This window comes from Zeugodacus cucurbitae, chromosome 5 (genome assembly GCF_028554725.1).
Source record: "Zeugodacus cucurbitae isolate PBARC_wt_2022May chromosome 5, idZeuCucr1.2, whole genome shotgun sequence".
NCBI classification, from domain to species: domain Eukaryota; kingdom Metazoa; phylum Arthropoda; class Insecta; order Diptera; family Tephritidae; genus Zeugodacus; species Zeugodacus cucurbitae.
In genome coordinates, this window is record NC_071670.1 from 62,776,314 (window position 1) to 62,803,710 (window position 27,397).

Consider the following 27,397-nt stretch of genomic DNA (forward strand, 5'->3'; position numbering starts at 1 on the left):
TGCTTTTCAACCAATTTAGTATATGTATGTATATATATGTATTTATGTATATCATAATTTTTTAATTGGCATTGTTCATTTCAACCATTTACAAAATCTTCCTTAAGGATAAAGCTTTTATTATACGAATCTGTACAATCGTATGCATACTATAGTACATATACAGTTATATATGTATGTTTATTAATTTAGAGCGCACAACTAACACTTCCAGTCAGCAACATACCTTGCGATCGCGACGCCGTTTACACAACCATCAAATATTTTCATTAATCAATACCACACTCTGCTCCTGTGCAATCGCCGCCAACTCCTTCAGCCATTCGTCAAGTAATACCGCACATAAGGCTAGATCACGTGTGCGTTCGGTGCCGCTTGTATTCGCTATAGCGCCCATAGATGAGAGCGAGTCCAATGAGACAGGTTCCGAACCGGTGCCGCCAAGCGTTGCGACACTACTATTCGATACGAGTGTTGTATATGTTGTATGCGTATTGTGCGTGTTGTTGGACGGTGTTGTGCTGCTCGCCAATTGGCTACTGTGCGCGCCAGCGACTTCATGGGATTGTTCAGCGGATTCCGTAGTTGAGGGTATCGTTGTTAAACTTGTTTCACGCGTGCTGGAAACGCTTTGCTGTTGTGTTGTTGTGCTGCTGCCGTTATTGGAGAAAGGTGATCCCGTTGAACCGCCTAAAATAAACCGGCGGGCGTTAAAATGATAGCGATATGTATGTGGACAAAGTTTTTTTAATCACGGGTATGTGCAAAAGTGGGAGATATTCGCAATTCAAATATAGTGATTAGTTAACAAGTGCAATATGAAGGTTAGAGGTTAGGCAGTTAAGCGCTATCAAAGATATGAGCAAAATAACAACAAACAAGTATATTATAGCTATTAAATATTTAAAAACAAATTATTAATTGAGCTTCAACACCAGAAAATATTGTAATTATTTTTTTTAGTTAAAGATTTCTACAAATATTCCAATTTTTTTCTAAAAAGAAAATTTACATGAGCTCTGATAATTCTTTTAGCTCTAATTTTATCATAATTGAAAATATATAGCAATAAACTAGAAGGACATGCATTATTAAATATGTAGTTAGTTTATAGAATATATTAAAAATTAATATTTTCAAGCAAGCACTACACTATTTTGAAAATTACTTTTCAGATAGAACACAAATTGGTTTATTATAAATATTATGGCATTGTAAATCAATAAATATCCACGCTAATTATTAAAGAATTATATCTGCTAAAGCTTCTGATTAAATTAAATATTTTAATTACTTTAAATAAACACCATCACCAGCTAAGTTATTAAGGCACTTAAAAAAATAGTAAGCAGAGAAACAATAGGATATTTACATTCCCACGAATGATTAGTAAAATGTTTGTATAAAATTAAATTAGAATGGCGAATGCCAACTTTTTCCCTACAATCGAATATAAATCACTGAATTTAAATACATTTTCGTTTTTGTTTTGCTTTAGAACATTTAAATCAATCTGGATGGAGTGCACTTCAAACTGTAAAGCAAGAATTTTGCGCATTCCCGCTATGTATGACAATTTGATAGGTACTGTAGTAAAGACAAACAATTCGTTGGTTTGTTGAACTTCAAAATTCAATTGTTTAACAACGCAAGAAAAATTCACAAAAGTAAGCAATATATATATACAGCAAATCATACTTGTACTAAACACAGTCTAACAAACATACACTACAAACACGTAAGAAAGTGAAAAGTATATAAAAATAACAAAATTGCGAACGTTTTACATAGGTATGCATATATGTACAAAGATAAATCACGTAATTTGTTGTTTCTGTGAAATATTTACCGGTGAAGAATGCGTAAATTTGTGATAAGCCAGATGAAGCTAGGAATTCAGAAAATACAAGAAATAATAAAAATAAGTAACTATTTTACCACTGGTATTTTGGATGTTCAAAAGAATTTATGTGTCACATAGGTGGCTTCACAAGATTCACAGTTAAATAAATATTATTAAATTAATATTAAAAATTGTTGTATTGAGAATCTCGTCAAGTCCCCAACTCAATATTCAAAAGTGTGCAATGTGTAAAAATGCATTTAATGTAGAATAAATGGAAAATGAATGAACTAATATTAAAAGAAAACACCAAGCCATATGGTGATACATTCAGTATTTTTAAATTAATTGTAAGTGAAAAATATAATGCAAATAAAACTATACATTCGAATGATAATGGAAATGAAAATAAAAAATTATGACTGAGATCCATAACCAAAAAAAAAAAATATAAAAAAATAGTAAAATTAATAGCGGTAATATGTAAAAAAAAACAAAATAAAAAACTTTAATTCCCATTAACAAAAAGTTATTGCGCTGCTAATTAGTTCAATTGAGACGCGGACAACTTTGTGATGTGTGCTGTCTATATGTGTGGCAAATATAACGTATTGTGTGGGCGTTTACAACTTACCGTTAGCTTTGCGACTAAACATATTCGTTATGGACTTGCTGATGCTTTTACGCTTATTATCATTACGACGGAAGGGATCATACGACGAGGAGGGCGTCACTTGTACCGGCGACGCTGATGATATGTTTGCAAATGTCGTTTGCTGACCGAGTCGTTGTTGGGGATGCTGTGGTGGCAGCGTATTTTTGGCGATATGCACTGGTGAATTGTCACTGGCTTTACGTACATTTATCAAGCGGAATTCACGATCAATGAGATAAGAGCGCGCCACGTCAACAATTTCAAGTGAATCCTCACACATGGGCAGTTCCGCATCGATTTGTTGCTTCAGTATGCGCAACATTTGGTGGAAAGATGGTGTATCCGAAGTAATAACTATATCTGGACGCAATAATATGGAGTGCACGAGGGGTAGTGGATAGCAGGAGAGACGCGTTATCAAACCAGTGAGATGCAGATTTACATATAACGTATTGCTGGTGAACGTTTGCAGTTTACCCCATATCGCATTTAAGAAGGGACCTAGAGGAAATAAGTTTTATCGTTTTAAAACAATTTTTGAATTTCAAATAATATAAGTTTTCATTTTTTCATACCTAAGCTTACTGTCCCTTGCGCGAATAGATCCTCCGAAAAGTCCAAGTCAGTGAGTAGTAGTTCGTTATTATTGCTGGAGACACGCCAAACTTCTCTTCTATATTGTTTTTGTAATGTGCCCAAACTATTGCCATTGCTGCTGCTGCTACCACTGTGGTCCAACTCACCATCACCCGTAATTGTGCTTACCATTTGCATCGTAGAATTGGCAGCCGAGTCATTACATTCGCCACCATCATCTTCCACGGGACGCCATCTGAACGATTCATAACCACTGGATTCACCAATGGACTGCAGGCTATCTGGTTGTGCTGATTTTTCCACTGCACCTCTTGTGCTCATCATAGCATTCGTACTATCAAAGACATGTGTAGCATCCGACAACGCGCCCACACTAAATTCAGTGAAGAACTGTTTTACCAGCTCCAATGTTTGCGCTTGTTGTGCGCGCATATTTTTTGGCGGCCACTTCTGATACTTGTAGGCATTCGTCCATTTGGCGCAAGCGTTCTTGCATTGTGCGATGCGACAGTGCGCTTCGAACAGATACGCATGAAAGTTGGCATAGAGACTTGTGCCCGTATGCAGGCCATAGTAGTTCCAATTTGCGCCAATTGTTTTACTCATTGTCGACGTGGGTGACGGCAGCGCTGCGTGTGCCGGTTGTGTGGTCACGGTGTCGCCCAGTGATTTGTGCTTGGTCAATTCGCGTGCGCGTTTCATTACGTCCGGCGTTAGGTCTAAAAAGAATTCGACAGTATTTATATAAGGGTCGATCTTATTGATCTTGTGTCGATGGGAAATCGGTACATGCTTGCCGGGCAGTATGTACTTCAGTAACAGTTCCAGCATTAGATCCTCACAATGCAACCCGATCAATGTATCGAACAACGCCATGGTTACCATACATAAATTCGCATCCGTCGAGCCCAAACGGTCGATTAGTGTGTCTAATATGCGTTCACCATCGAATTTTTCCGTGTCCAAAAGGAATTTAACAAAAGCGCGCACTAAACCTGGTTCGGTGACGGACCTGAGTATGAGGTCCAAATAGGACATTGCCGATATTTGTGATTCTATGTTTGTCTGGAAATGTTTGCCTTTCAATGTCTGTAAAAATTATTAATGAATTGTTTCGATTTTTCGCTTGGTGTTGATTAAACTTATAAAAGTGAATAACATACATAAGATCACGGCGGAGTTAGCAAAGTAAAAAAAATTAAATGAATACAAAAAGAAAATATAAGCAATGAAATTGATGTGATTAAAAACACTTTACATTGAAATAAACATTTAGATAATAAAAATTAATTTTTGTCTTGTTTTTTCTTAGTAACTCACAATCAACATTATAAAATAAAATTTATTGCTTGACAATTTTGTTTTTAACAGGGTGAGTCACATACAAAAAATTCAGCAAATATTTTGTTACAAATTTGTACAGCAAATGTTTACATATATTTATATATTTGTATGTATATACAATCATAGGTGAATTCTGCCTTAAATATATTTACTTAGAACCAATAAGATAATAAATTGTAACACAAAGCGTTACCTAACATACATAAAAAGTAATAAAATTGTTCATGAACCAACACCACAGACAAATCGAAGACAATTCGACAAATGTGAAGATAGAACGCATATGCTTACCTGTAATATTGCCGGTCCCAGTACCGGCACAATGAAGCCCTGATATAGAAAATCGAGCAACTGATTCTTTATCATCTCATGCGCCACTTGCACCACGGCGTTGCAGAACTCCAAAGCATTCATAAACAATGTCAGTTCGGGTATTTCCGTCACATCGTCCGGCGTTATACGATGCCAATCTATAGAGGTTATCTCTATGGAGTTCGGTAGGCGTGAATACAAGCCGCCTAAGCCGGTCACCAATAGCGGGCACATGGATGAATACTGAGCAATGTAGGTGCCGACATTCGAATTTTTCTGCGACAGTGACATACACAGCAATAGTGCATCGCGCGCCTGATGACCGATGCTTCCCTCACGATGGACGTATGGTATAAGTAAGGAAAATATTATGAAACTGTAAAAAATATAGAAAAATAAAAGTTAGCACTTAAAAACAGTAAATTAATTGAATATATTTACTTCGTGCCAGAACTGCTTCTGTTTGTGCGCTGTAACTCTTCACCACTGGTTGTTTGTTTGTGCTGCTCCTGTTCCGCCGAGAAAAAGAATAAGTCCAGCAGGTGCACATTTTGCATTAATACTACACACAGTTGATTGAGCAATATTACTAAACGTTTTTCCAAATCTGGTGGAAAAATTTCACCTTGACTTGAGGCGAGTATTTTCAAAAGTGGCCTTAAGAAAGGCTCGTGACAGAGTAATTGATGTCGGGAGTGACTAACAAGTAGTTCATATAATTTCAATTGTTCCAAGCGTACTGCATTAGCATATCGTCCCGTTGTGCAGCCCCATTCATATAACTTATCCAGTAGATTTTCACTCAACATGTATTCCAAACATGGCGCAGGTGGTGGTGCTGCATCAGCGGTAGGTAATGTAACTTTGTTGCAATGATGTAGTTCCACCAGCAGCAGTGTCACCATAAAGTCTAAATGTGACACAACGCCTAATACATCATCGTGTGATGGCAGTCGTTGTCCGGGCTCTGAACGTTGTATGATTTCGTAGGCCTGCTGCCAATGTTTACAAAAACTATCGTAACATGCTCGTGGATCACAATCTGTTGCGGCGTCTATTGGTCTCTGCCTTAGCGCTGTGGCTGTGCCAGAGCCACTAGCACCATTACCATTCGCTGAAGAAAGAAATGATATACCATTTCCGTTGTTGCGTGTTAAACTCTGCCGCAGCGGGCTAGAACGTAGCCAACTCATTTAGTATGTATTTAAAAATTATAGATAATTGAACGCAGTAGTTGTCGTTGGCTTAAGATATCAACTTAGCCTCTGTTGGGAATTTCTTATCAATTTAATATTAGTCACAAATGTGAATAAAATTTTGCACTTGTGCAGTGTTTTTGTGTATTTGACGTGTTGTACATTTGAAAAAACTATTTAAATCTAAAAATAAAATGTAAATTATTAGTCCAATACTTTTAAGGAAAATTTTAAAATACACTTGTCAAGGTAGCATAAACATTTATACAAACACAGATACATACATTTACGCACAGTTATCATCCACTATTATCATTTAGTACAATGTTGATGTGGCCAGTATCGAATATGGATAGTACACCTTATTTTGATATCTATTTACAGTGTCATTACAGATATTTGCGCTTTGAAATTGTAGTTATATTTGAGCATAGCTTCATCAAGCAGCGTACTAAATCTTTATACACTGCCCCACCAGCCCCTCTTGATGTATCAAAATACTCCACCTCTATTATTCGCACTACACTGTGTTGTTTTTCTACAGCAGCATAACAATTTTTCGTTTATCTTTTCACTTGGGAAATCGCAAATATTTGTGCATTTTCGATAACGGACACGGGATTTGGTCCAAACAATATAATAATACAGTATTAAAATTTAATTAAAGTACGTTTTAAAACCATATTTATTACGAGCAAAATTTTAATCAACCATCCGAATAGAGGAAAAAGAAAGTCCGTGACTAAAGTCACTCGTTCACAATAGACTCTGCTGATTGGTTCTCGCTGGTGATGTACAAATATCAGTTATAAAGAAATTTTTTTAATTGCAATTTCCTAAGGTTATTTTGAATTATTACATTTTGTTTAAGATTTCATTTATTGTAGAAAAGCTTATCGGTTTCATAATTGCAAGTAACAGCAGGTTATTAGAACCTGAGATTGATCAATTGTCAACAAACAAATTCGATAGCAAACAAAAACAACGCATCGATATTTTCTCGATTAATACGCCAAACAGCTGATTTGCTTGTAAATTTGCAATTAAACGCCCACATACGATTGATTGTTATTTACTTCCGAATAAATGTGTTTGCCTCTATAATTTTATACGGTTAATAATTTTATAAATCAATAAGTTAAAGAACCGAACTGTGAGTTATAAAAAATGTCAAATCCTTTTGGAGAACCAGATGATGACGAATCTTGCGAAATCTTGGAAGGTTTCCTTTGCCCAATTTGTAGAGAAGATCTAAAATCAGCTGAATTCTTAACTGTGCATTTCGAAAGATCGCATGCGGAACAACAGGACGCACTTAAATCAGTTTTTAAAGACATAATTTCCAAGGCTAAAAATAAAATCCTTAATTTCGATGAAACATTTGACCTGTCCAGAAGCTTCGACAAAAATGCGACAATTAGTGGTGCCGGAAGTAGTGGCGGTACAGCAGTTAATGTTGCGACCAATGCAACATCGGGTATGGATAATAATGGGATGAAGATGAGTAATGCGCGCACACGTATGAATGTCTTCAATTTTATGGATCGCCAAGAAGTTGGTGCGGAGTATAACCATTTAGAGTATTTTCAATCGATAAGAAACCCACGACTGGAGCGATATGCAAGTGAAACGAATAAATTGATTATACGACTACATAAGTTATTAACAAATTTACCAATGGATCCAGTGCTGCGAAAACAACATGAACGGAATGTAGGAATTAATATTTAATTAGTAAATAAAGTTTATTTACTCATTATTAATTATGAATTTACAGATTGTTACATGGTTGGATGGAAGCTCAGTGAAATTATGCCCAAGTTGTGCTAAAAATTTCCACATTGCACGTCGCCAACATCACTGCCGTTTGTGCGGAAGTATTATGTGCAATGATTGCTCAAAGTTCCTTCCAATAGAAACTGCATGTAAGTAATTCATGCTCCTTGTTTTTATGCTAAAATTAATATTACGCTCATTATATAGTGCAACTGGCCAGTTTGGCTACGTCCCAAAGCGAAGCTACGAAAGAAGTGCAAAATTCAACTGAAGCTAATAAGTCAAATCCACAGCACCAAGGTATTCGTTCCTGTGATCATTGCTTGTGGCTTTTAGAAATTCGGCAAGAAATGCATGAAAGTCGTACATGCCGTCCGCTGATTTCTCAAATCTATGCCGATATACAAAAATTGCGCAAGAACGTGTTGCCCGACATAGAAATGTATTCAAAAATTGTATGCAGTCTGTACGAGGGAGAGTCAATCTTCACCATTGCCGATGCTAGTGCGTTAAGAGGGAAAATTGGACATGTAGCTGAAGCTATCGATTTGCGCAGTAAACGTATATTAGCTATACCTTGTCAAGAAGGTAGCCGAGAAGGGGCCTTAAAAAAATCAATACGTTTATCATGCAGTCAACTAATCAAAGACAAAATTCTATCGATACCACCGCTACCAGCGGAAGAAGATATACGAAAAATACAAGATCGCAAACGAATGGAGGCCGAGCAGCGTATTGAAACTGAACGGCGTCAAGCAATGGAAGCATATGAACGACAAGCGTTGGCAAACAACGCCAGTGGTACTCAAACTAGAGTAAATAACGAGAATGATTATGCTTACGGGGTAAGTTTTTGTTTTTAATTTTGTGGACTATATACTAATTGCTAATTAATTTTCGTTTGCAGTCTGATTTGCGTTCCTTAGATAATTGGTCGGCGCAACCAGTAAATATATCACAAAGTGAAGATCCGCTGATTGAACAAATAAATATTATTAAGGGCTACATAAAGCAAGCACGTCAAGAAATGAATTTCGAGGTAGTGGAGACATTAGAACTCAACTTACGAGAACTGCAACGGGAATTCTACGAAAGGCAAAGAGCTTCTAGAGAATTGCAGCAGGACGCCGCAAAAAGCAAAGAAACGACTTAATGGAGCATTGTAAAAGCATTAATTATATGTGTATAAATATCGTGACAAAAGGAGGTATCCTCAATAGGCTTACAATCATAATAGCATTGGTTATACATTAAACAACGCATATAAGGATAACGATATTGTTATTATAAAAAAGTAACTACATTTCTTTTATAATTTTATGACATAGCATGTTCACCTGAATTGGTATTTTTACACTAAAAGTGTAAAGTATTGTATTGTATTATAAGTATAAACGTGAATATGACGTGTCATTATTGAATATATTTGTCACAATTCCTTCACAACCATGAGATTTTGTCAACAATGTAATGGAATTGGCATTTATGCTGTCAATATGCTACACATTCCTCCTTCAATGAATTATTATTTTTAAATATTTTTACAATAATGTATACGTAATTTATTTTCGATAGTTGCTTTTATTATAATTTACTAAAGCATACAAAGATTTATATAAATCTACTTTCATGTTAATAAACTACAAAAAAACTTGTGCATTAAAGTGCGTGTGAAAATAGACGGCTTTTTTCTTAATGTTTGTAATGTTTGCAAAATTTAGATACCAATATATAGCAAATGCAATAATTTGTTGGTAAATGATTAAGTTGCTATTCAATAGCATGTTTTTGGTTCAAAATTTCAGTTGTATATTTGTTATTATAATATGCTTAAGCTTTCAGTCCATGAGCTTGTACTAAAGCCTTAACTTTCTCCACATAAGCATTTCTGGCGTCATCCTGGGATGTACCCTTGCGATTGTTCCATGCTTCCCACTTGGCTTTGCCCTTGAAGTCCAAGAAACCGGGTTTATCTGTATGCCACAAAAAAAAAAAGAAAAATTATTAATAGTACCACTTAAAATATAGTTTCAAATACATGCATATATATAAGAGATAAGAACCGATAATATTGCACTGAAAACTTGAGTCACGCCATATGCATTTGAGTTTAACAAATTTTAAAGGTACAGAGAAATGTATTAGAAATAACATCATAAATTAACATTATCAATTTACTAGTTTAATCGTAATAGCTTTAAAATTACTAGAACAAGATAAGAATTATAATTACTATTTACTATCAATAGTTATTGAGGCCCTGGGTTCCACCTAGGAACTTTGGGAAAATATATATGTATATGTAAATGTATAAATTGACATACCTGTATTGCAATCTCCTACTGTTGCCTGTTTATATAAACTATACAGTTCCAATAAATCATTGTCGGATGGTGTAGAGCTGAGGTTCTTTACATTCTCAGCGGCTTTATCAAAATCCTATAAAGAAAGTTACAAGGTCAAAGTTTAAACAAGTACAGGTTGTGGCTATGCAAATCAGGCCATAATTGGCCGCACCCTGTTAACCGTTAGTATATTTACCTCTTGGCTGGCCATTTTGAAGTCTGTTAAATACTTTGTAGAACTTGAACTGCAAAAAAATATTATGAATTATTAGCAACAAATAATGTATATATATTTTCACTACTTATATTCGTACACGTATAAAAAATGTACCTGCTGTGAGCTTAACGTCTGATGTATAATTGATAAGTGAATTTAGCCGGTGAGTTCTTTCCCATGTGTGTGAATTGGACAATGCAGCCAGATGAGTTTTATAAGAATTTACAAATTCTAAGCGTTAATTAAAGTAAATATATTATAACTGAATAGTAGATTCTTGTATAATATTTAAACAACTTTTGAAATTATTTCTTTACAAATAATAGTAAAATTTAACAAAAAAATAATATCTATCGAATTATGGATCTGAATTTATTTTACTGGTTAAAATGCAACACTGCAATATTCTGAGTCAGAGCGAGAGCAGTATATGACTGCGAATGAACTCGATAAGGAAATGAATGGCAGAAAAGAAAAACATTTTTTAAGGAAAAAGAAGTAAACGAGTGATTATTGAATGAAGAGTGGTGAATAGGAATGTAATCTGTATTATTAAAATAGTAAAAATAATTTGTGTCGGAATTGATTACTAAGATTGATTGTGAAGAATTATAAGATAAAATTGGAATATTTCCTTTAAAAGATAATATATTCGTAAAGAGAAGAATAACAAAAAGTGGCAGAGCAGTATTGAGTGCCAGAGATTTTGAAGTAATTATAAGTAAAGGAAAATTGCTGCAAATAATTGCTCCATAAATTGCACCTTTGTCCGGGTAGAGTTCGGTTTATAAAAACGGGGTAAACGTTCCATTTCTGCTGAAGGTTAACTGGTACCTATTGCTCTATTAGAACGCAGTTGCAACGAATTCTGTGGTACATAATCAATCCTTCACAAAAACAGTACGTGGTCCAGAAAATATACACAGCTATTGGCCAGGTGCGCATACATGTGGAATTTGTTGTATAGCTCATGTACTTCAATTTAATTAATACCTATTTTTTTAATTGCAGATTTCCAGTTCAAAGTTTAAAAAGGAAAAATTCGAATACTTTCCGATATAATTATGACCACAATAAATATAAATTCACGAAAAAGTCCAATGCTGAAAAAGCAGGGCACAGACCAGTGGGTGAAGCTAAATGTGGGTGGCACATATTTCCTTACAACAAAGACAACGCTGTCCCGTGACCCAAATTCTTTTCTATCACGTCTAATACAAGAAGATTGTGATTTAATATCAGATCGGGTAAGCAGCAAAAACAAGTGTTAAAAAAGAAAACAAACCAATTTGGCGTATAAAAAGTATAAAACTTTATTCGAAAATGCCAATATTGCTTATTGATTAAAATTGGATTCCTTGACAGTTCGAAAAACTGCACGCGACTGTTAATACCACATAGATATGCGTGCAGTTATCTGCACCTAAGCAGGTCATTATATTCAGTGCAAATAAGTAGCAGGGGTAGCTTATATGTAACAGCGCATATAAACAAAAATGCGCCCCAATTTGCTATTTAGTTCAAAGTCAAACGAACTATGCTAAAATAATGATTTTGATTATTTCTGTTTTGGTTTTTTACTTCACCTGCACACATTATATACATACATACGTGGTGATAGTGTTCATTCAATGCACCTTCACCACTGCAACAAGGCTATTTCATAAGTTCATTTCTGCTATATTTGTTTACTGTGTATTTTATCGCTTGGTCTGTTTGTAGGATGAAACAGGTGCTTACCTGATTGATAGAGACCCGAAATATTTTGCGCCAGTGTTGAACTATTTGCGACATGGTAAACTCGTTTTAGACGGTGTATCCGAGGAAGGTGTTCTGGAGGAAGCCGAATTTTATAATGTCACACAACTGATAACATTACTGAAGGAGTGTATAAATCATAGAGATCAGGTGGGAGTGTCATTAATATATTTAAATAGCAATGCAATAATACTTATTAATCACTTTAGCGTCCACAAGCCGATAAAAAGCGTGTATATCGTGTATTGCAGTGTCGTGAGCAAGAGTTAACACAGGTAAATGCCAAAGCACTATAATTAGTTATATGTTGAGTAATAAAATGTAATTAATTTTCTTGTTAAATAGATGATCTCAACATTATCGGATGGTTGGCGTTTTGAGCAATTAATTAGTGTCGGAATGCAATATACGAATTATGGACCATTCGAAAATAATGAATTTTTATGCGTAGTCTCGAAGGAATGCGGCACAACGTCGGGTCGTGAATTGGAACTGAACGATCGCGCCAAAGTGCTACAGCAGAAGGGCTCTAGAATGTAAGAATTTGCGTATTCAAATTAATAATTGATCACTGCAGTCGTATATATGTATTTATTATTAAGTAAACAAGTTTTTTTTATATAGTACATACATACATACATACGTGTTATGTGTGTGTTAATGTTTAGTCGATAAATGAAGATTATTAATTGCAACACGTATTTAGGAAAAAATCGCGACTGAAAGGTAACACTTTCAAACGTATATTTTAGTGAATTGTGCGAATTTGTATTTACTGTTATAATGACGGGTATTGGTAAGCTAAATACTGCGTAAAAAGTAGTAACCAACTGCTTATCAATTTAGATTCGCACTTCATCGCTTAAAACTTCTTCAGTTAACTTTTCACTCACTAACTATATGTCTTGTTTGAGGTTAATTTAATTACTAATTTGGAAAAACGGGTTATGTTATTAATTATTATTTTTTTATTAATTTAAAGTGTTCGTATCATTACACAAGCATTTCATTAATTTTTGTTAAAAAGCAATTATTTCATTTGTTTATTACATTGACTTTATCAAATACATAAAGTCAGTTAAATCACCTTGTTTTTGTAACACAGAAAATGTAGCCTTAGCACCCTGTTGCAATCATCGCTTTTGATATTTAAAAAAAAATGTGGACTGAAAACCAATATGCAAAAACAAAGAATAATTAAATTTTGAATACGATTAATGCCACCAAAATTAGTTCCCCACCGATGACGTGGTAAAAAAAAATTATATGTTGAAACAATTAGCAACCGTGAACATTCTAGTGTGTGTTTCTTAAATATAAATGCGTTAGGTGGGTTATTATTAAATAAGTAGGGAATTTGTGAAAAATATATAAATAAAGCTTTGTTACAAATTAAGGCAAACTCAAAAATTTAAACGCATTTGCTATGGACATAACAATAAATTCTCATACAATTTCTCATAAAAGACGTATGGCATTTAAATCCAATATAAAATGGTTGCCGCTTGAAGCTCTTCTTCTTATATTTAATAACGGTTGAATGAAATAAATGATTCTTAACGCGGGAGGAGTAGTAATTGTAGTACGCACAAATATTCCAAGTAAATGCCTCTTTTATAATAATTGTTTTCTGGAATAATTAAAAAAAATAAAAAAATTATTAAAAAAAATAAATAAATTATTAAAAAAAAAAAAATAAATTGAAATAAATAAAGCAAATATATAGGCAAATAAGTTAGGACATGTACACGTGAAAATATTCAATTTATCTATATAACAAATTAATATATACTCAACTAGAAATATGTACTCAAATATATGTATATTTAAGGCAACAAATAAAAAAATCTGTTGCATAAAATACATAATTATTAAGAGCAAGAGAGCAATTATTCAGCACTACATTGTAGTTGTCTTAGCGTTGTAGGAAATATATATATATAGGTATATATATGCAATAACTAATATACATATGTACGTGTTAAATCTGGCAACCAGCTGCTTTTATTCAGCTTTTATAGGCGATAAACGTATTAAACCCGCTTTAAAACACAAAAAGAAAGTTATTATATTTGAGCACACACTTTTATAGCAAAATGTGAAATAATTAATTTTCGTTTAAAAACTTCAAAATAATTTCCAAAAAAAGCAATAATTTGAAGACTAAATTTACGTATATTTGTATACATATATTGTATGTTGTATATATTTTATATATGTATAGCTAGTTGTGTGTGTGATTTATAGCTATTTTGTATGTTTAAGCGTATGTGTGTGTGTGTGTGGTTGAGTGACATGTATGTTTTATGCGCAATGCTAGTATGTACTCACCGCTTTTTAGTTTTAAATGCGTTAATGTTTGAGGTTTTTCTTTGAAAGTATATGTCCGGTAGGCATATGTTTGTATTGTGTTTTTTTATTATTTTAATTTTTTTTTAAATAATTGCTGAAGTGCAGATTTTTCTTTAAAATGTTAAAAATTTATTAGTGTTCAAATGATAAACCTTAACCTAACCGCAACAACTACAAATTCAATATTAAAAAAAAATGATCTCAACACAAATAAATACCTGAAGGCGCCTTGCAGCTAATAAATAATTAAAATTGATTACTAAATCAAATAAATTAATTCTCACAAAAAAAAAAAAAATAACATAAAAAAAATTCACATTCCGTTTATAAAATGAAATTAAATATCATTCTTTTCGAAATTTTCTATTTCTGTTATGCATTTTAATCAGTTCTGCAGCTGCACAACAACATCACTGCTTTTATACCGTTAGTACTCTTTTTTTTTTTCAAAATAAAAATCTTCAGCTCATCTCCCGACTTCAAAAAAGGCTTTGTCAATCGTAATATGAAAATTATTTCATTATAAATTAAACATACCTACATTGAGTCCTATCTTTAATATTAGCGCGTGTCTGCGTAGTGTAGTGAACCATTATGTGTGCGTTTGTGTATAAAATTGTAGTATTTTAGTGAACATACCATAAAATTATAAATTATTGAAATTTAATGCATTTTCTTATTTCTTATTTGTTTTTTTTTTTCTTTTGCAGTCTCGGCATTTAAAGTAGAATGAAAGCGAATTCTTACACCACCTCCAACATCCTCCCACACCACCACCACCCTAGCATCTTTGCATAGCGAAAGACTTTGCGTAATAGTGTCCCCACTCACAAACCTTATCACAAAATAAACAACAACACCAAGACCACTACCGCCCGCAAGCAAGACAACACCAATATTCAACTCATCACCTAAAACACACTCTCATTTGAAATAACCATTGAAGCATTGTCACCTTGAGTTCACCAATTCAATACACCAATTTTCAACATAACAACAGACGGCAATCACAACTAACACCAAGCCAGCATCACTAGCGTTTGTAGCGCTCTGAGTTCGCCAAGCAATGCATAGTTAACCACATGCTCAGTAGTGTCGCCCACACTTACTTACATACTTACATACATATATATATAAATATATATATATTTATATTAATATATAATAGAATAACTGCAAATTTATAAGAAGAAACGATATTATAGTGATGTAGTATATGTTTCATAATTTCACTCATACATATGCAAATAATTAGCATTAAATTGTGATTAACACTCATTCGTACATTTCAAGCGCAAATCGGCAAAAAAAAAATTCTGCGAAAAAATAGTATTTTTTTAAATAGAAAATGTATTAAGCATTGCCGGCAACAGTTTTTTTTTAAACTCATTAAATGTGAAGCTGCCGCGTGATTCAATACTTTGTTTCCTTAATAAAAAAATTAAATTACAGAAATAATAATAACAAGAAGAAAAACATAACTATTAAAAATAATACTGAAAAATCCTTACTTACAAACATACATACATATATAATGAAAATGCAAATGTAATAGTAATATCAAAGCTAGCTTCACGTTGCCGTTCGCTAACGGTAGATGCAAATCTATTTCATCAAACGTTATATATAATTTATATTCAGTGTGAAAATCGGAGAAAAAAGCAACTGAAAATAAAAATAATCAACAACTGTTATATACAATATTTTGCTATTAAAACGATATTAAATTTTTTGAATATGTATTTCTTAAGTTTATTAAACTAAACCTGTATCTTTGCGAGAATTGCGAACCAAACTTGTATGCTTTAGTTTGGTATTTAAAGAAAGAAGAAATTTATGCAATAATTATATTGAAGTTATAAACCCATATATCTACATATAAACACAAACCTACAAAAATGAAAATATGTATATTGCACAAATTTTGGAAAAATAAATATTAATTAATTTTTAGCTTGTAAACATTGCTGCTCAGTCTGCGTTTAATAATTAAAAAAAAGGAAATTTGATGAAATACAAACATACATACTTATTGGTGGAAAATATTGTTTTTTCAAATGTAGTGTTTTTTAATATAATTATATTTGTTAGATGATTTGATTTTGGTATTAAAATATTTTACGCTTGATTTCGATTATACACTCTTAAATTTTGAAGTCAAACACAAAAATGATGTTATGCGAAGAGTATTCAATTCTGACAGTCTAAGTGGTTCACAACTCATAAAAAAATTATTAAATATTATTAGTTAAAAAATTACTAAAAACAATTACTATTAAAACATATTTTTTCATGCGTTAAAAATGTTTTTATGTTGGAAAAATACAAAATCTGCAGAATAATCAAATCAATTTCTTTTCAAATAAATTACACCAATTACTATTAAAAATATTTTTTATAAGTAAAAATAATGTTTTAAAGTTAAAAAAAAAAAATAATTCTGCAAAAAAAATTTTTTTCAAACTATTTAATTTTTTTAAGAGTTACTGTTACCAAATGTTTTTTATGAAAAAAAAATTTAAGTTGTAAAAAAATACTAATCCTTCGAAAATTTTTTTTTTTCAAATTAATTACAACAATTTCAATCAAAAAATATATTTTTATGAGTAAAAGAAGGTTTTCAAATTGTTAAAAATAACAATTCTGCAAAATATTTTTTTTGATAATTACAACAATTACTAAATTAAAAAGTGGTTTTTATGCTTAAAATAGGTTTTTAAACTATAAAAAATAATAATTCTACCAAACATTTTTTTTCAACTTAATTACTATAAAAAATATTTGTTTTAAGGGTAAAAACGGTTTTTAGGTTGTAAAAATAATAATTCTGCGAACTATATTTTTTTAATATTTGTTGTATAATGCATCAAATTTTATTAAAGCTCTGTTATATACATAGATATTTATCAGCAAACTTCTTTTCTATGCAATTCAAACATTTTGTTGATAGAATGAGAGAAATTTCAAAGAGTGCCTCACCTAACCTTACGAATCTGGAAAAATATGAAATGAAAAAATGTAAATTATGAAAAAAAATTAATTGAACTGTGCTGAAAATTCAATAAAATATTTGTTCATTACAAAAAATAGCATTAACACAAATTTGCTTATTAAAAATAAATAAATTAAAATTTGAACAAAAAAAAAATTAATTTAAAGTTGAAAAAAAAAATAAATAAATTGAAATTTTGTTCATTATAAAAAAAGAATTACAAATTTTTGTTCATTAAAGAATTGCAAAAAAATAAATAAAAAGTAGTTATAAAAATTTGTTCTTTATAAAAAAGAATTACATCAAAATTTGCAAAAGTATTAGTACAAATAATGTTTTTAATAAAAAAATTAAAAAAAAAATTTAATACATATTTTGTTGTATAGTCATTATAAAAGCATACAACAAAATTTAATTAGTTAATGGTATTTGTTTTTCAATGAAATAAACATTAATTTCTTTACCTAACCTCAAATTACAAAAATAAATTTTCAATGCAAGCAATTTAATTCAAAACAAAATAGAGGATTACTATCTAAAAGTTAAATATTCAAAAACTGAGAAAGAAATAATGAAAAAAATTATAAAAAAAATATTTAAATAATGTAAATATTTTAAATAATCAGATACTGGAAGAAAATTAACTGAAAATTTTTCAAAACATTTTAGCCAAATGTCTTTTCAAATTATGTTTTCATTTTCACCATAAAATATTTACTAAAAATATAGTAATTTTGGCTGACTGTAACGGCCAACACGAAATTCGAATATTAAATTTTCATAAAATCGAAAAAATTAACTGTATAACTTTATTATAAGCATACTATTTAACTACTCGTTTGCTGAGCAGCAATGTTACATACGAAAGCACTGAGTGAAAATTAATAATATGAATATTTATGCAAAATACAAGTTATTCACCACAATGAACCGTTAGAATTAAAACCATTAACAAATATATACATACATACTTGCAAACATATATGTATAAGCAAAATAAAAAAACTGTCTGAACACATATACATACATACATAGAATTGCAAAAATTTCCGTTATGCATAGCAAACTGTAAATTTAGGCGCAAAACCATTTACGAAACACACACGCATACACACATACAATACGTACGCATATAAAATGTTGAAACACATAGAAAACGCTACGAATTGCGAATTTATTACAATAATTAAAGAAATAATTAAACTTTTATTTAAAACACAATTTTGCACACACACACACACACACACACTACGCAACGTACGTGCAACATAAGCTTTTCTTATGTTTCGTTCCGTTATGCCGCGTCTTGTATTCACTGAAGTTTTATACATACATACATACTCGTATATGCTATATGCTGTAGTCTAAATAAAGCAAATGTAGTATTTACTCGTAAATAATTCCGACTGACTTAAAACAAAAAAAAAAATTAATAAAAATAAATTAAAAATGCTGCGTCTGCCATCCTCTGACACCACACCGTTGTGGCGTCACTTTGTGTGCATTGGTTCGGCAGCGACAGCAGCAGCAGCAGCAGCGACATAAACAAATAAAAATTTTAATTAGATATGCAATGAAACAAACAAAAAAATAAGAAATAAATAATTGAAAATTATATTAAAGAAATTGTGTGAAAAGCAAATTAGCAAAGACAAAAAATGCAAAAATTGTGTTTGTTCGAATATTTAAGAACTTTTTTTTTGATTTACATACTTACATGCATGCAGACATAACATACATAAAGAAAAGAAAACAATTGCCTCTACATAAAACAACAACAGATATTTGTGTAACGTTATAAGCTGCAAGAGCTTGTATAAATGATATATATTAATTCAATAAAACAAAAATCCTTTTTTCTAAAAAAAATTGAGTTTTTTTAAATAGACTACATTATAGAATAAATTAAAATTCACGCTTCAAAATTAAAATTATCCTACAGTGCAAAATATAGAAGGTTTTAATTGTCAGTGACGGTTAGTAGTACCTTAAGACCTCAAAACTGGGTACAACAGTTCTCCATTGATACACGCTCCACGACTGCAGTGTTACTTTTAGGAACCAACCCACTATCGTATACTGCTGTGTAATTTCTGTGGACAACAGCAGCGACATCTATATCGGATGTAAAAAGTTCGTGTTCAATTAAGCAAATATGTATTAGAGATCTTCAAGGAATCGATTCTGACAAAGATCGCCTAATACAGACTGCCTTTTCTCATAGGCACAACAGCAAATGTCACCATCGTGGTGATGGATGCCCGCTTCATGAGTCCACGAAAGCAGGATGAGCTTTCCGTTCGAAGCGTTGAGACTTGCAGACACCGTTAGACCTTGACCAAATTGAAATTTACGAAACAATCATGAATCAAAAAAAAAAAAGCTGGGGTTGGGCAAGCATTGAAAACTATGGCAATATCCTAGTCAAAAAACAATTTCCCCCACATCTACAAGACTCGTCAAAAAAGCTGTGATTAAAAGCAATGCATCAAAATTAATCAAGTCTGTTAGAGTCTCTATGCATTTACCAAACTGATAGGATGTACTAGGTGCCAAGAATCTCATAAAGCTGGTAAATCTGTCTTTAGATATCTTTATTATGGAAAACTGCTCAAGTGGTCTTCATAAAATAAAACGCAAATAAAACGTTGGATCTTATCGAATCACCTTTTTTGATCACATCTGTCTGTATCGTCCTCACCGTTTGATTTTCTATAACCACTCCAAGAAAATCAAGAGTAGAAGGTCCTTGAGAACAAGCCGTTAACAATGGTCTCTTCTTTCTCTCCGCATATTTATTGGATACAATCCTTTATCGTCTAGTAAGTAATACATACAATATAGGTGTGTTCAAAAAATAACGGGCATTTTTTTTTTAATTATATATTCGTCTTAATGTTGTCACCTTCAAAATAGTTTCCACTCAATATTATACACTTTTGCAAGCGCTTTTTCAAATCGTCAAAACACTTTAACACTCAAACCGCGACCCTTTAAAGTTCTCTATATTTTTGGAAATAGGAAAAGGTCACACGGAGCCATGTGTGGCAAGTATGAATGCTGGAGCATCGTTACAGTTTTTGGCAAAGAATGCAGGAACAATGCAAAAAAATTGACAATTGGACTCTCCAAACCCGTCAAACTTTAAAATTCCCGTTATTTTTTGAACACACCTTGTATAAATATGATAAAAAAAACAGTATTAAAACTTTTATTGAACAATGTTTCCATCACTACTCACATATTTCAACTATGTAGTTGCCAAAAAGTGTAGCATAACTTGAGTGAGAAAGAGAGTAAGTCCTCCCACAACGAACTGCATACAAAATTGCAGCAGTTAGTACTACACTGAGCTTCAAACTGTCGACATACAACAGGTGCACCCAACTATTGCGCTCTCTGTATCTCACTCACGTACTCTACCACTCTCTGTCTAGTTGGCTCCCCTTTAACTACTGGAAACTCACCAGGTGAGTTGCTTTTACGTGCATGGCTTTAATTCAACTGACATTTCACCACAGTTAACATGGCCAGCCATCGAATTCGGTTTAGTTTTTAACGAATCAGCGACAATTGCGGACGTGAAAATTCGATACGCGGCGGTTGTATCAACATATAACCCACTCATAATCCAAATCCCAATTCATATTTCGTAGCATATTTATTTACAAGTGGTTTTCAAACAGAGTTACGGGCGCACTGCTCAGTGCTGAGGCGGTGTCAAATTCCACGATTGAGTCGTGTTACAGTTTCGATTCGAAAAAAGTGAACAACAACAATAAATAAATATAAATAAATTATGATTTTTGTATAAAATTCAAATACATTGTGCAACAATTCGTATGTTTAATCAAAAGCAATAACAACAACAATAACAGTTAGTTGTGTCTAACATAGCGTGGCAATAACAACAATACGTGGAAAAGAGTGCAACAACAAACAATAAATAAATATAATACACATACTCGTGTAATAATAACTGTGAACGTTTGGGAAGAGTTATTTCAACTCACCGGAAGGTAAATAAATATATATGATGTATATAGATATGTTCATACGTATATGTATGTATGCTGTGTAAATGCAGTCAACCCACTTAATTGTAGTGAAAATAGGCTGCAATTTAAATAAATCAAGTTTGATACATATATTATATGTGTGTATGTATGTATATATGTATGCAAGTAAACATACCGACATTTGTTATTTAAGGCGCGCTCGGTGCAAATAACTCAGTTGTGGGTGTGAATGGTTGATCCCCAGTGTTGTGGAATGTTGATGCTTAGACTACAACAACAACAATAAAGCAAAAAATTACTATGCGAAGAAGTGTTTGTGTTGTTCAAACTTTAAAGTTTTGAGAATAGATGTGTTGATATTTATGGGAAATTGTGTTGAAAACGCTAGAGCAAGTCTTTTTTTAAGAAAAAAATAAATAAATTGTATAGTGAAAAATGCAAACAAAAATTTAATAAAAGTAAAAATATAAATTAAAAATAATTAAACAGGTTTGATTGAAAATATTTTCATTTTTTTAATACAAAATATTATAAATATATTAATAATTAAAAAAAAAATATTTTTTTAACAATAAATACATTTTTAACAATAGAAAGTCATAAATAATACGGTTATTATTATATATAAATAACACTGTACAACCCTCGGCTGGGTATTGGATCAAACTACTTTTTTCCGGGAGATCGAGTCATAAGTAAAATAGGTGCATTCTCCGATTTTCGAAGATAGTCTCCAAAATCGAAAACTTGCCTTCGAAGTTCGAATAAGGGCTTATAAATCTTATAAATATTCAAAATATCAATATAATCTTAATTTTGTTCTTCTTTCAATTGTGTAAAACATATTTCGATCAAACTTATATGCTAGATGCCATAAGGGGTAAAAGTTGGATCTATGAAAAAAAAATTACATTTTTTTATATAAAAAATACTAAATTTTTGAAAATTACTCCTTGGTGGTTAAGGTTATTCTTTCCTATATTATTATATTATTTACTGGTACCAACCAGTTGTCATTTTGGACTCATTTGCATATATGCATAGATATATATTATTTTAGTGATGATCTTCGACCGACAGAATCTATTGGTCTACAACTTTGCTTTCGCCGTTTTTTGTAAATTTAAGGCTTTTTTTTTGTATAAAAACGGTTACAATTGTCGATGAGGCACAGCCGCACTTTTCTTCGAATTAAAAAGGAAAGGCAAAATTTCCCGCAAATGTCGAGAATTCGGTTCAAAAAGTGACATTTTCAGTTGAGAATAAGTTTGGGATGCAAACAGATCTCTACAAATATTTTGTTGGGTTAATGTTGACACAAATGTCCAAGATCGATATAAAACGATGTAATCGACCAGTGCTTGACCCTAGAGACATCTATTGGAAAACGGCGGGGGCAAAGTTGTATTATAGAAAATCGGAAGGACTTTACTTTCCGTGAAAAGGGATTGTTTTGATCGGATCTTCATTATTTTTTTTTAATGTCATTCGGATTTTGATCTCCGTTTTAGTAGAATCTATTTCCATTTTTGCTGAATTTAATTGCTCTTGAGACTTGATATCTATTTTGTAATCATAAATTCTTCTTTCTTTAATTTGTTATCAAAATATCTATTATAATTTCACAAAAAATGGAAATGATTTGGAAATTTTAGAATTACACATCATTTCATTCATGCATATGTAGACGAAATTCTCCAACAATGAATGTGAGATAAGCATTGTTGATAAGGATTACATAAATGATATTGCAAATGATAATATAGTAGAAGTGTTTATTTAATTACCGTATAAACACCACTAAAATATAAAAAATGAGTCATGCGGAAATTGTATTAATCATATATGGTCTAAATGGTATTATCAAGTGAAATACTTACCTTAAAAGGAAATTTGTGATGCCAAAGTTAATTTAATATAAAGCTGACGATTTCCTGGAGAGCTCTTCATTGAAATACATATCAAACCCCGGATCTCTTTCTGGAGAGCTTTTCATCATTAGATCACTAAGGATCGTATTAGTTCAAAAGGCTTTCATAAACTGTGACAAATTCTAAAAACCCGGGTTTGCAATAGAAGTAATCAAGGGAACACTTATAAGTCTAAGTTTCTAAATTCTTATCTGGAGAGCTTTTCATTGAAATACATATAAAATCCCAGAACTCTTTCGGAGAGCTTTTCATCATCAGATCACTAAGGACGTATTAGTTCAAAAGGCTTTCATAAACTGTGACAAATTCTAAAAACCCGGGTTTGCAATAGAAGTAATCAAGGGAACACTTATAATCACAACCCTGAGCTTCTCAGTTCTTATCTTCTCCCAGACTTTCGTTCATTTTTAACAATATAAAATACAAAATATTTTTTCTATTAAAGTGCCTCAAGTCATTTATGGAATATTTTTTATGCTCCATACTCCTACTTACAATTTGATAGAAAAACTCAACGCCTGCGGGTCATAACCGTGAAGTATCACGGCGACACTCCTATGGTGGTCACTCTAGAAATAAAAATACATATGTACCTAAATTTGTTTTTGTATATTTGTGCGAATTATTTGAGTGTTAATTTGATTCATCAGAAATTCAATGACGACACTACAAAAATATCTGAAGAAGGGTTGGCGCCTGTAGCTAACATAAATTTTTTAAGTAAACTTAATGGATTGTAGGTACAAGCAACAATACATCACAATCAACACACACACACACATACGCAGGCGCAATGATGCTTGAAAATACTTTAATGCTTTAAGAAGAAGAATTTAATCTCAAACGTAAACTTTTGCTAGTGATCTGCAGCAAGATAAAATATTTTCAAAGAAAAAAATTTTTAGTTAAATGAGCATAAAGTGTTTGACGCATCACAATTTTTATTTAAGCAAGTTCAAGGCGAATCATGCAGTAAGGGTTAAGGCATATCATATTGACACGTTTACAACAAATATTTCCTCACACGAAGCTTTCGGTTGCCGGGTATTAACTACCTGCCTATTTGAGTTGTGTCTACGTGCGTGTGTGATTTTTATTTTTTACATTTCTGCGCTTTGTTTTTGTTTTTGTATTGAATTAAAACGCCTTTATAGTTATAGGCGGGTGGGTGTGGTCCACTGCGGATGAGTAGTCCGTTCGCTTCATTTTTGTTTTGCTGTGATTTATCGCCAATACTTAATGTGAGGTGGTTGGACTCTAAATTGTTGATTGATTGTTGGGAAAAATCATTAAAATAAATTTGTATACTCGTCTCCACTATGACTAGTAGATACTCGTATCTTTATATACATACGTAATTAGTCTTTTGTGCCATTTAATGTGTTTAAACGTTCGTTTTTAATGACAATTAAAGTGATTGCGCCATTGATCTGAAGTTTATGTGCGTATTATTTACTACTTAGGAGCGATAACCGACACTATGGTTCAAGTACCTGTGTAGTTTTGTCGTGGAGATCGAAGCGACGATGCCATTCACTCGCTTATCTTATGATAAGAATACTTCATGAATGCACTTAATGGTAGACATTAGTGTTTATTTTAACTGAAGGTGGTTTAAAGTACACTTTAGTAATTGAATGTTAAATTAGAAAGGACAATCAATAGAAAATGAAAGACTAAACCGTATGATAAAATTAAAAATTTCACAAGTGTGTGTCAGCTGGCAATCCTTCACAAAAATATGTTCTTAAACCTCTATACTAGTATGATGTAAAAAATCTCTATTTAAATGGATATAAAATCTTTGCTAAATTTGAATAAAAATTATTAAACTTCTTGAATATCTTTAATTTGTTTCTTATATTGCATTAAAAATTGTATTGAATTGCAAATTTCAAATAAGTGGCAACTCTATTCAAAAAGTCTACGAAGTTTTATTATTTTTTTCTGTAACCAACTTCTTTATTCATATTTCGACAACTATGATGTTTATATTTTAATTCTAAGTTGTTAAATTTACTTTAAAAAAGTTAATCGGTGGCAATCCTTTTAAAATTATTTCTTTTTTACTCTTTAAACAGTTTTAGATTGTAGTATTTTTTTTATTTTTAAACTTTTTAACTAAAAATTTCGAAATAGGTGGCAACCTTGATTTATCATAATTACCTTAAAAATAAATTCAAATAACGTTTGATCATCAAAGTAAATTGTTTGACTTGCTGGCAGTCAGTATTAACTTTATTTCGAATATTTGTTATATGATAAGAAATTGATAACAGCAACTTTGGAGTTTATCGGCGCATTTATTTGTGAGTACTTACATTGTACGACAATCATTGCACTTATTTTTAGCGTTTTCGATATTTTTCAGCATTCCATTGACAGCCAAGTTTTGCTATACATTCTACACACACTAAACCTTTTGGCAACAAAGTTGTAGAATCTTATCTTTATTATACCAAAATTAAAAATTAAAAAAAAATTATCAGTTCTTAGCTAAGGCCATAACCTATAAAAATTCCAATTATACTCGGTTGCAAGTATTTAAAGCTTCAACAGTTGTTCGGACTTGAATTTACGAAACACAGTGCATATGTATATTATGATTATTTGTTCTTTGAGGTTATAAATATTTTAGTAATATTTCAGTCTGGGCTAGAGATGGCCGAGAACTTAAGTAAGTTTACAATCCCTCACTGTTAAATATATCGAAAAGTACAGAAATTTGTGCAAAAAATCATCATTAAGCTTTTGGAGAGGAAGTGTAAACATTTCCAACATCTGTTTTACTTACAGGGTAATAGCCAAAAAAAATGTGTAAAAAGTAATTTCTCCATTTTTCGAATTTCGATATTGAGCTAACTGTAATTTACTAAAAAAGTAAAAGTATCATCCGCATCATCCGTTTTGCTCTTATTTCAAAGGTATATAACAATTTCGGTCAAGCCTATATGACAGATGCTATCCAACTCGGAATTGTAAAAAATAAAATAAAAATTTGATAATTCAAAAATTAAATGATCTCATTAAATTCTCTAAGAGAAGCTTATGAAAATTTTCCGTAGTCAGAGGATTACGATTTACCGAGAGGCGTATAAAAAGGACATACCTTTAGATTTGTCCCCTGAAGTACGATACATTTTTCAACAAAGTGTTCATTGTTTACTTTGTCTGCAGCAGCCGCTAAGGTTAGACACGTTTTTATGTACTTCGCGATTATCGTTTGTTAAAAGCCTACACTTCGTGGCTTGTTCGGGAATTCGTAGTCAAAAACAATGTTGTAACGGAGCCGCATCCTCCATATTTCCGAGACATGACTCCGTGTGACTGTTTCCTATTTCCAAAAATAAAGAAAACCTTAAAGGGCAGTCGTTTAACAAGCAAACGAGAAATCGCTGAAAGAGCCAAAGGCTTTCCCAAATATCGAGTTTGAGAAATGTTTCGACGATTCGAAGAAGCATTGGCATAAGTGGATATTATCGAATAGGGACTATTTTGAAGGTGACAAGATTAATGTAGATGCATGAATAATTTTTTTTTCAAAAACGAAAACTACCGTTATTTTTTTAACACACCTCGTATTAGCTGAAAACTATGCAATTGTGCTCAATCAGTGGGACTATAGGGATACTAGTTATTTAAAGTGGTATAACGACAAATTATTCCAATTTTACTTGATTTATGCCATTTAATTTAGTTTATACCAGTTGTTTGTCTATTCGCCATTTTGTTCTTTTGCAATTTTAGCGATATCTAACGACTCATTATAGTAATTAATTACTTACTATCACTTATTTTAACAAATCTCTTCACTTTTTACTTTCCAGATCACCACACAAGAACAACTCAATGGCTGTTGCAGCTTAAAACATGTGTGGTAGTTGTTGTGATCTCCATTCGGAAGAAATTAACAAATTGGCAAACAAGAAAAGCCGCTAAACAACAACAACAGTGTAAAAAGTCATACGCAACACATTCGTGTTTAGACCATTTCGTGCGCGTTTCCGCGGTTCCAGTGCATGTTTTTCGGTTTTCATTTACAAGTGCGGCAGCAGCTCGT

The 27,397-nt window shown here is 31.9% G+C and overlaps 5 protein-coding genes across 10 annotated transcripts in view; 3 read left to right on the forward strand and 2 right to left on the reverse strand.

Moving 5' to 3' along the window:
• LOC105208857 (rhophilin-2-A) overlaps nt 1-27,397 on the forward strand; it is a 273,352-nt gene that overhangs the window by 150,368 nt on the left and 95,587 nt on the right. The window contains exon 1 of one of the 2 annotated variants that reach the window (XM_054230612.1): nt 14,567-14,570. The exons of the other annotated variant lie outside the window; for it this stretch is intronic. The gene's annotated coding sequence lies outside the window, so the exon portion shown is untranslated. Of the gene's footprint in view, nt 1-14,566; nt 14,571-27,397 lie in introns of those variants that run through there. 2 annotated transcript variants of the gene reach the window in all.
• Nucleotides 112-6,667, reverse strand: LOC105208864 (FHIP family protein GJ17503). 4 transcript variants are annotated; one of them, XM_011178932.3, is made up of 7 exons: nt 6,232-6,667; nt 5,193-6,130; nt 4,731-5,127; nt 3,074-4,184; nt 2,478-2,999; nt 1,850-1,888; nt 112-690 (listed from the first exon to the last, which is right to left on the reverse strand). In XM_011178932.3, exons 2-7 carry the CDS (start codon nt 5,942-5,944, stop codon nt 257-259), a joined length of 3,255 nt encoding a protein of 1,084 aa, XP_011177234.2. In that variant the 5' UTR covers nt 5,945-6,130; nt 6,232-6,667; the 3' UTR covers nt 112-256. The 4 variants fall into 4 exon arrangements, with proteins under 4 accessions (XP_011177234.2, XP_011177236.2, XP_011177239.2 ...); XM_011178934.3 differs by having other exon boundaries at nt 3,074-4,160; nt 6,232-6,666; XM_011178937.3 differs by lacking the exon at nt 1,850-1,888 and having other exon boundaries at nt 3,074-4,160.
• Nucleotides 6,856-9,400, forward strand: LOC105208865 (rabenosyn-5). Its single transcript, XM_011178938.3, has 4 exons — nt 6,856-7,660; nt 7,725-7,872; nt 7,931-8,568; nt 8,631-9,400. Exons 1-4 carry the CDS (start codon nt 7,115-7,117, stop codon nt 8,874-8,876), a joined length of 1,578 nt encoding a protein of 525 aa, XP_011177240.2. The 5' UTR covers nt 6,856-7,114; the 3' UTR covers nt 8,877-9,400.
• Nucleotides 9,260-10,507, reverse strand: LOC105208866 (acyl-CoA-binding protein). 2 transcript variants are annotated; one of them, XM_011178939.3, is made up of 4 exons: nt 10,400-10,507; nt 10,265-10,313; nt 10,048-10,162; nt 9,260-9,696 (listed from the first exon to the last, which is right to left on the reverse strand). In XM_011178939.3, exons 2-4 carry the CDS (start codon nt 10,277-10,279, stop codon nt 9,554-9,556), a joined length of 273 nt encoding a protein of 90 aa, XP_011177241.1. In that variant the 5' UTR covers nt 10,280-10,313; nt 10,400-10,507; the 3' UTR covers nt 9,260-9,553. The 2 variants fall into 2 exon arrangements, with proteins under 2 accessions (XP_011177241.1, XP_011177242.1); XM_011178940.3 differs by having other exon boundaries at nt 10,383-10,481.
• LOC105208867 (BTB/POZ domain-containing protein KCTD5) lies at nt 10,653-27,288 on the forward strand. The gene is made up of 7 exons (XM_011178941.3): nt 10,653-11,222; nt 11,297-11,532; nt 12,008-12,193; nt 12,253-12,318; nt 12,389-12,579; nt 15,106-21,406; nt 27,165-27,288. Exons 2-6 carry the CDS (start codon nt 11,350-11,352, stop codon nt 15,116-15,118), a joined length of 639 nt encoding a protein of 212 aa, XP_011177243.1. The 5' UTR covers nt 10,653-11,222; nt 11,297-11,349; the 3' UTR covers nt 15,119-21,406; nt 27,165-27,288.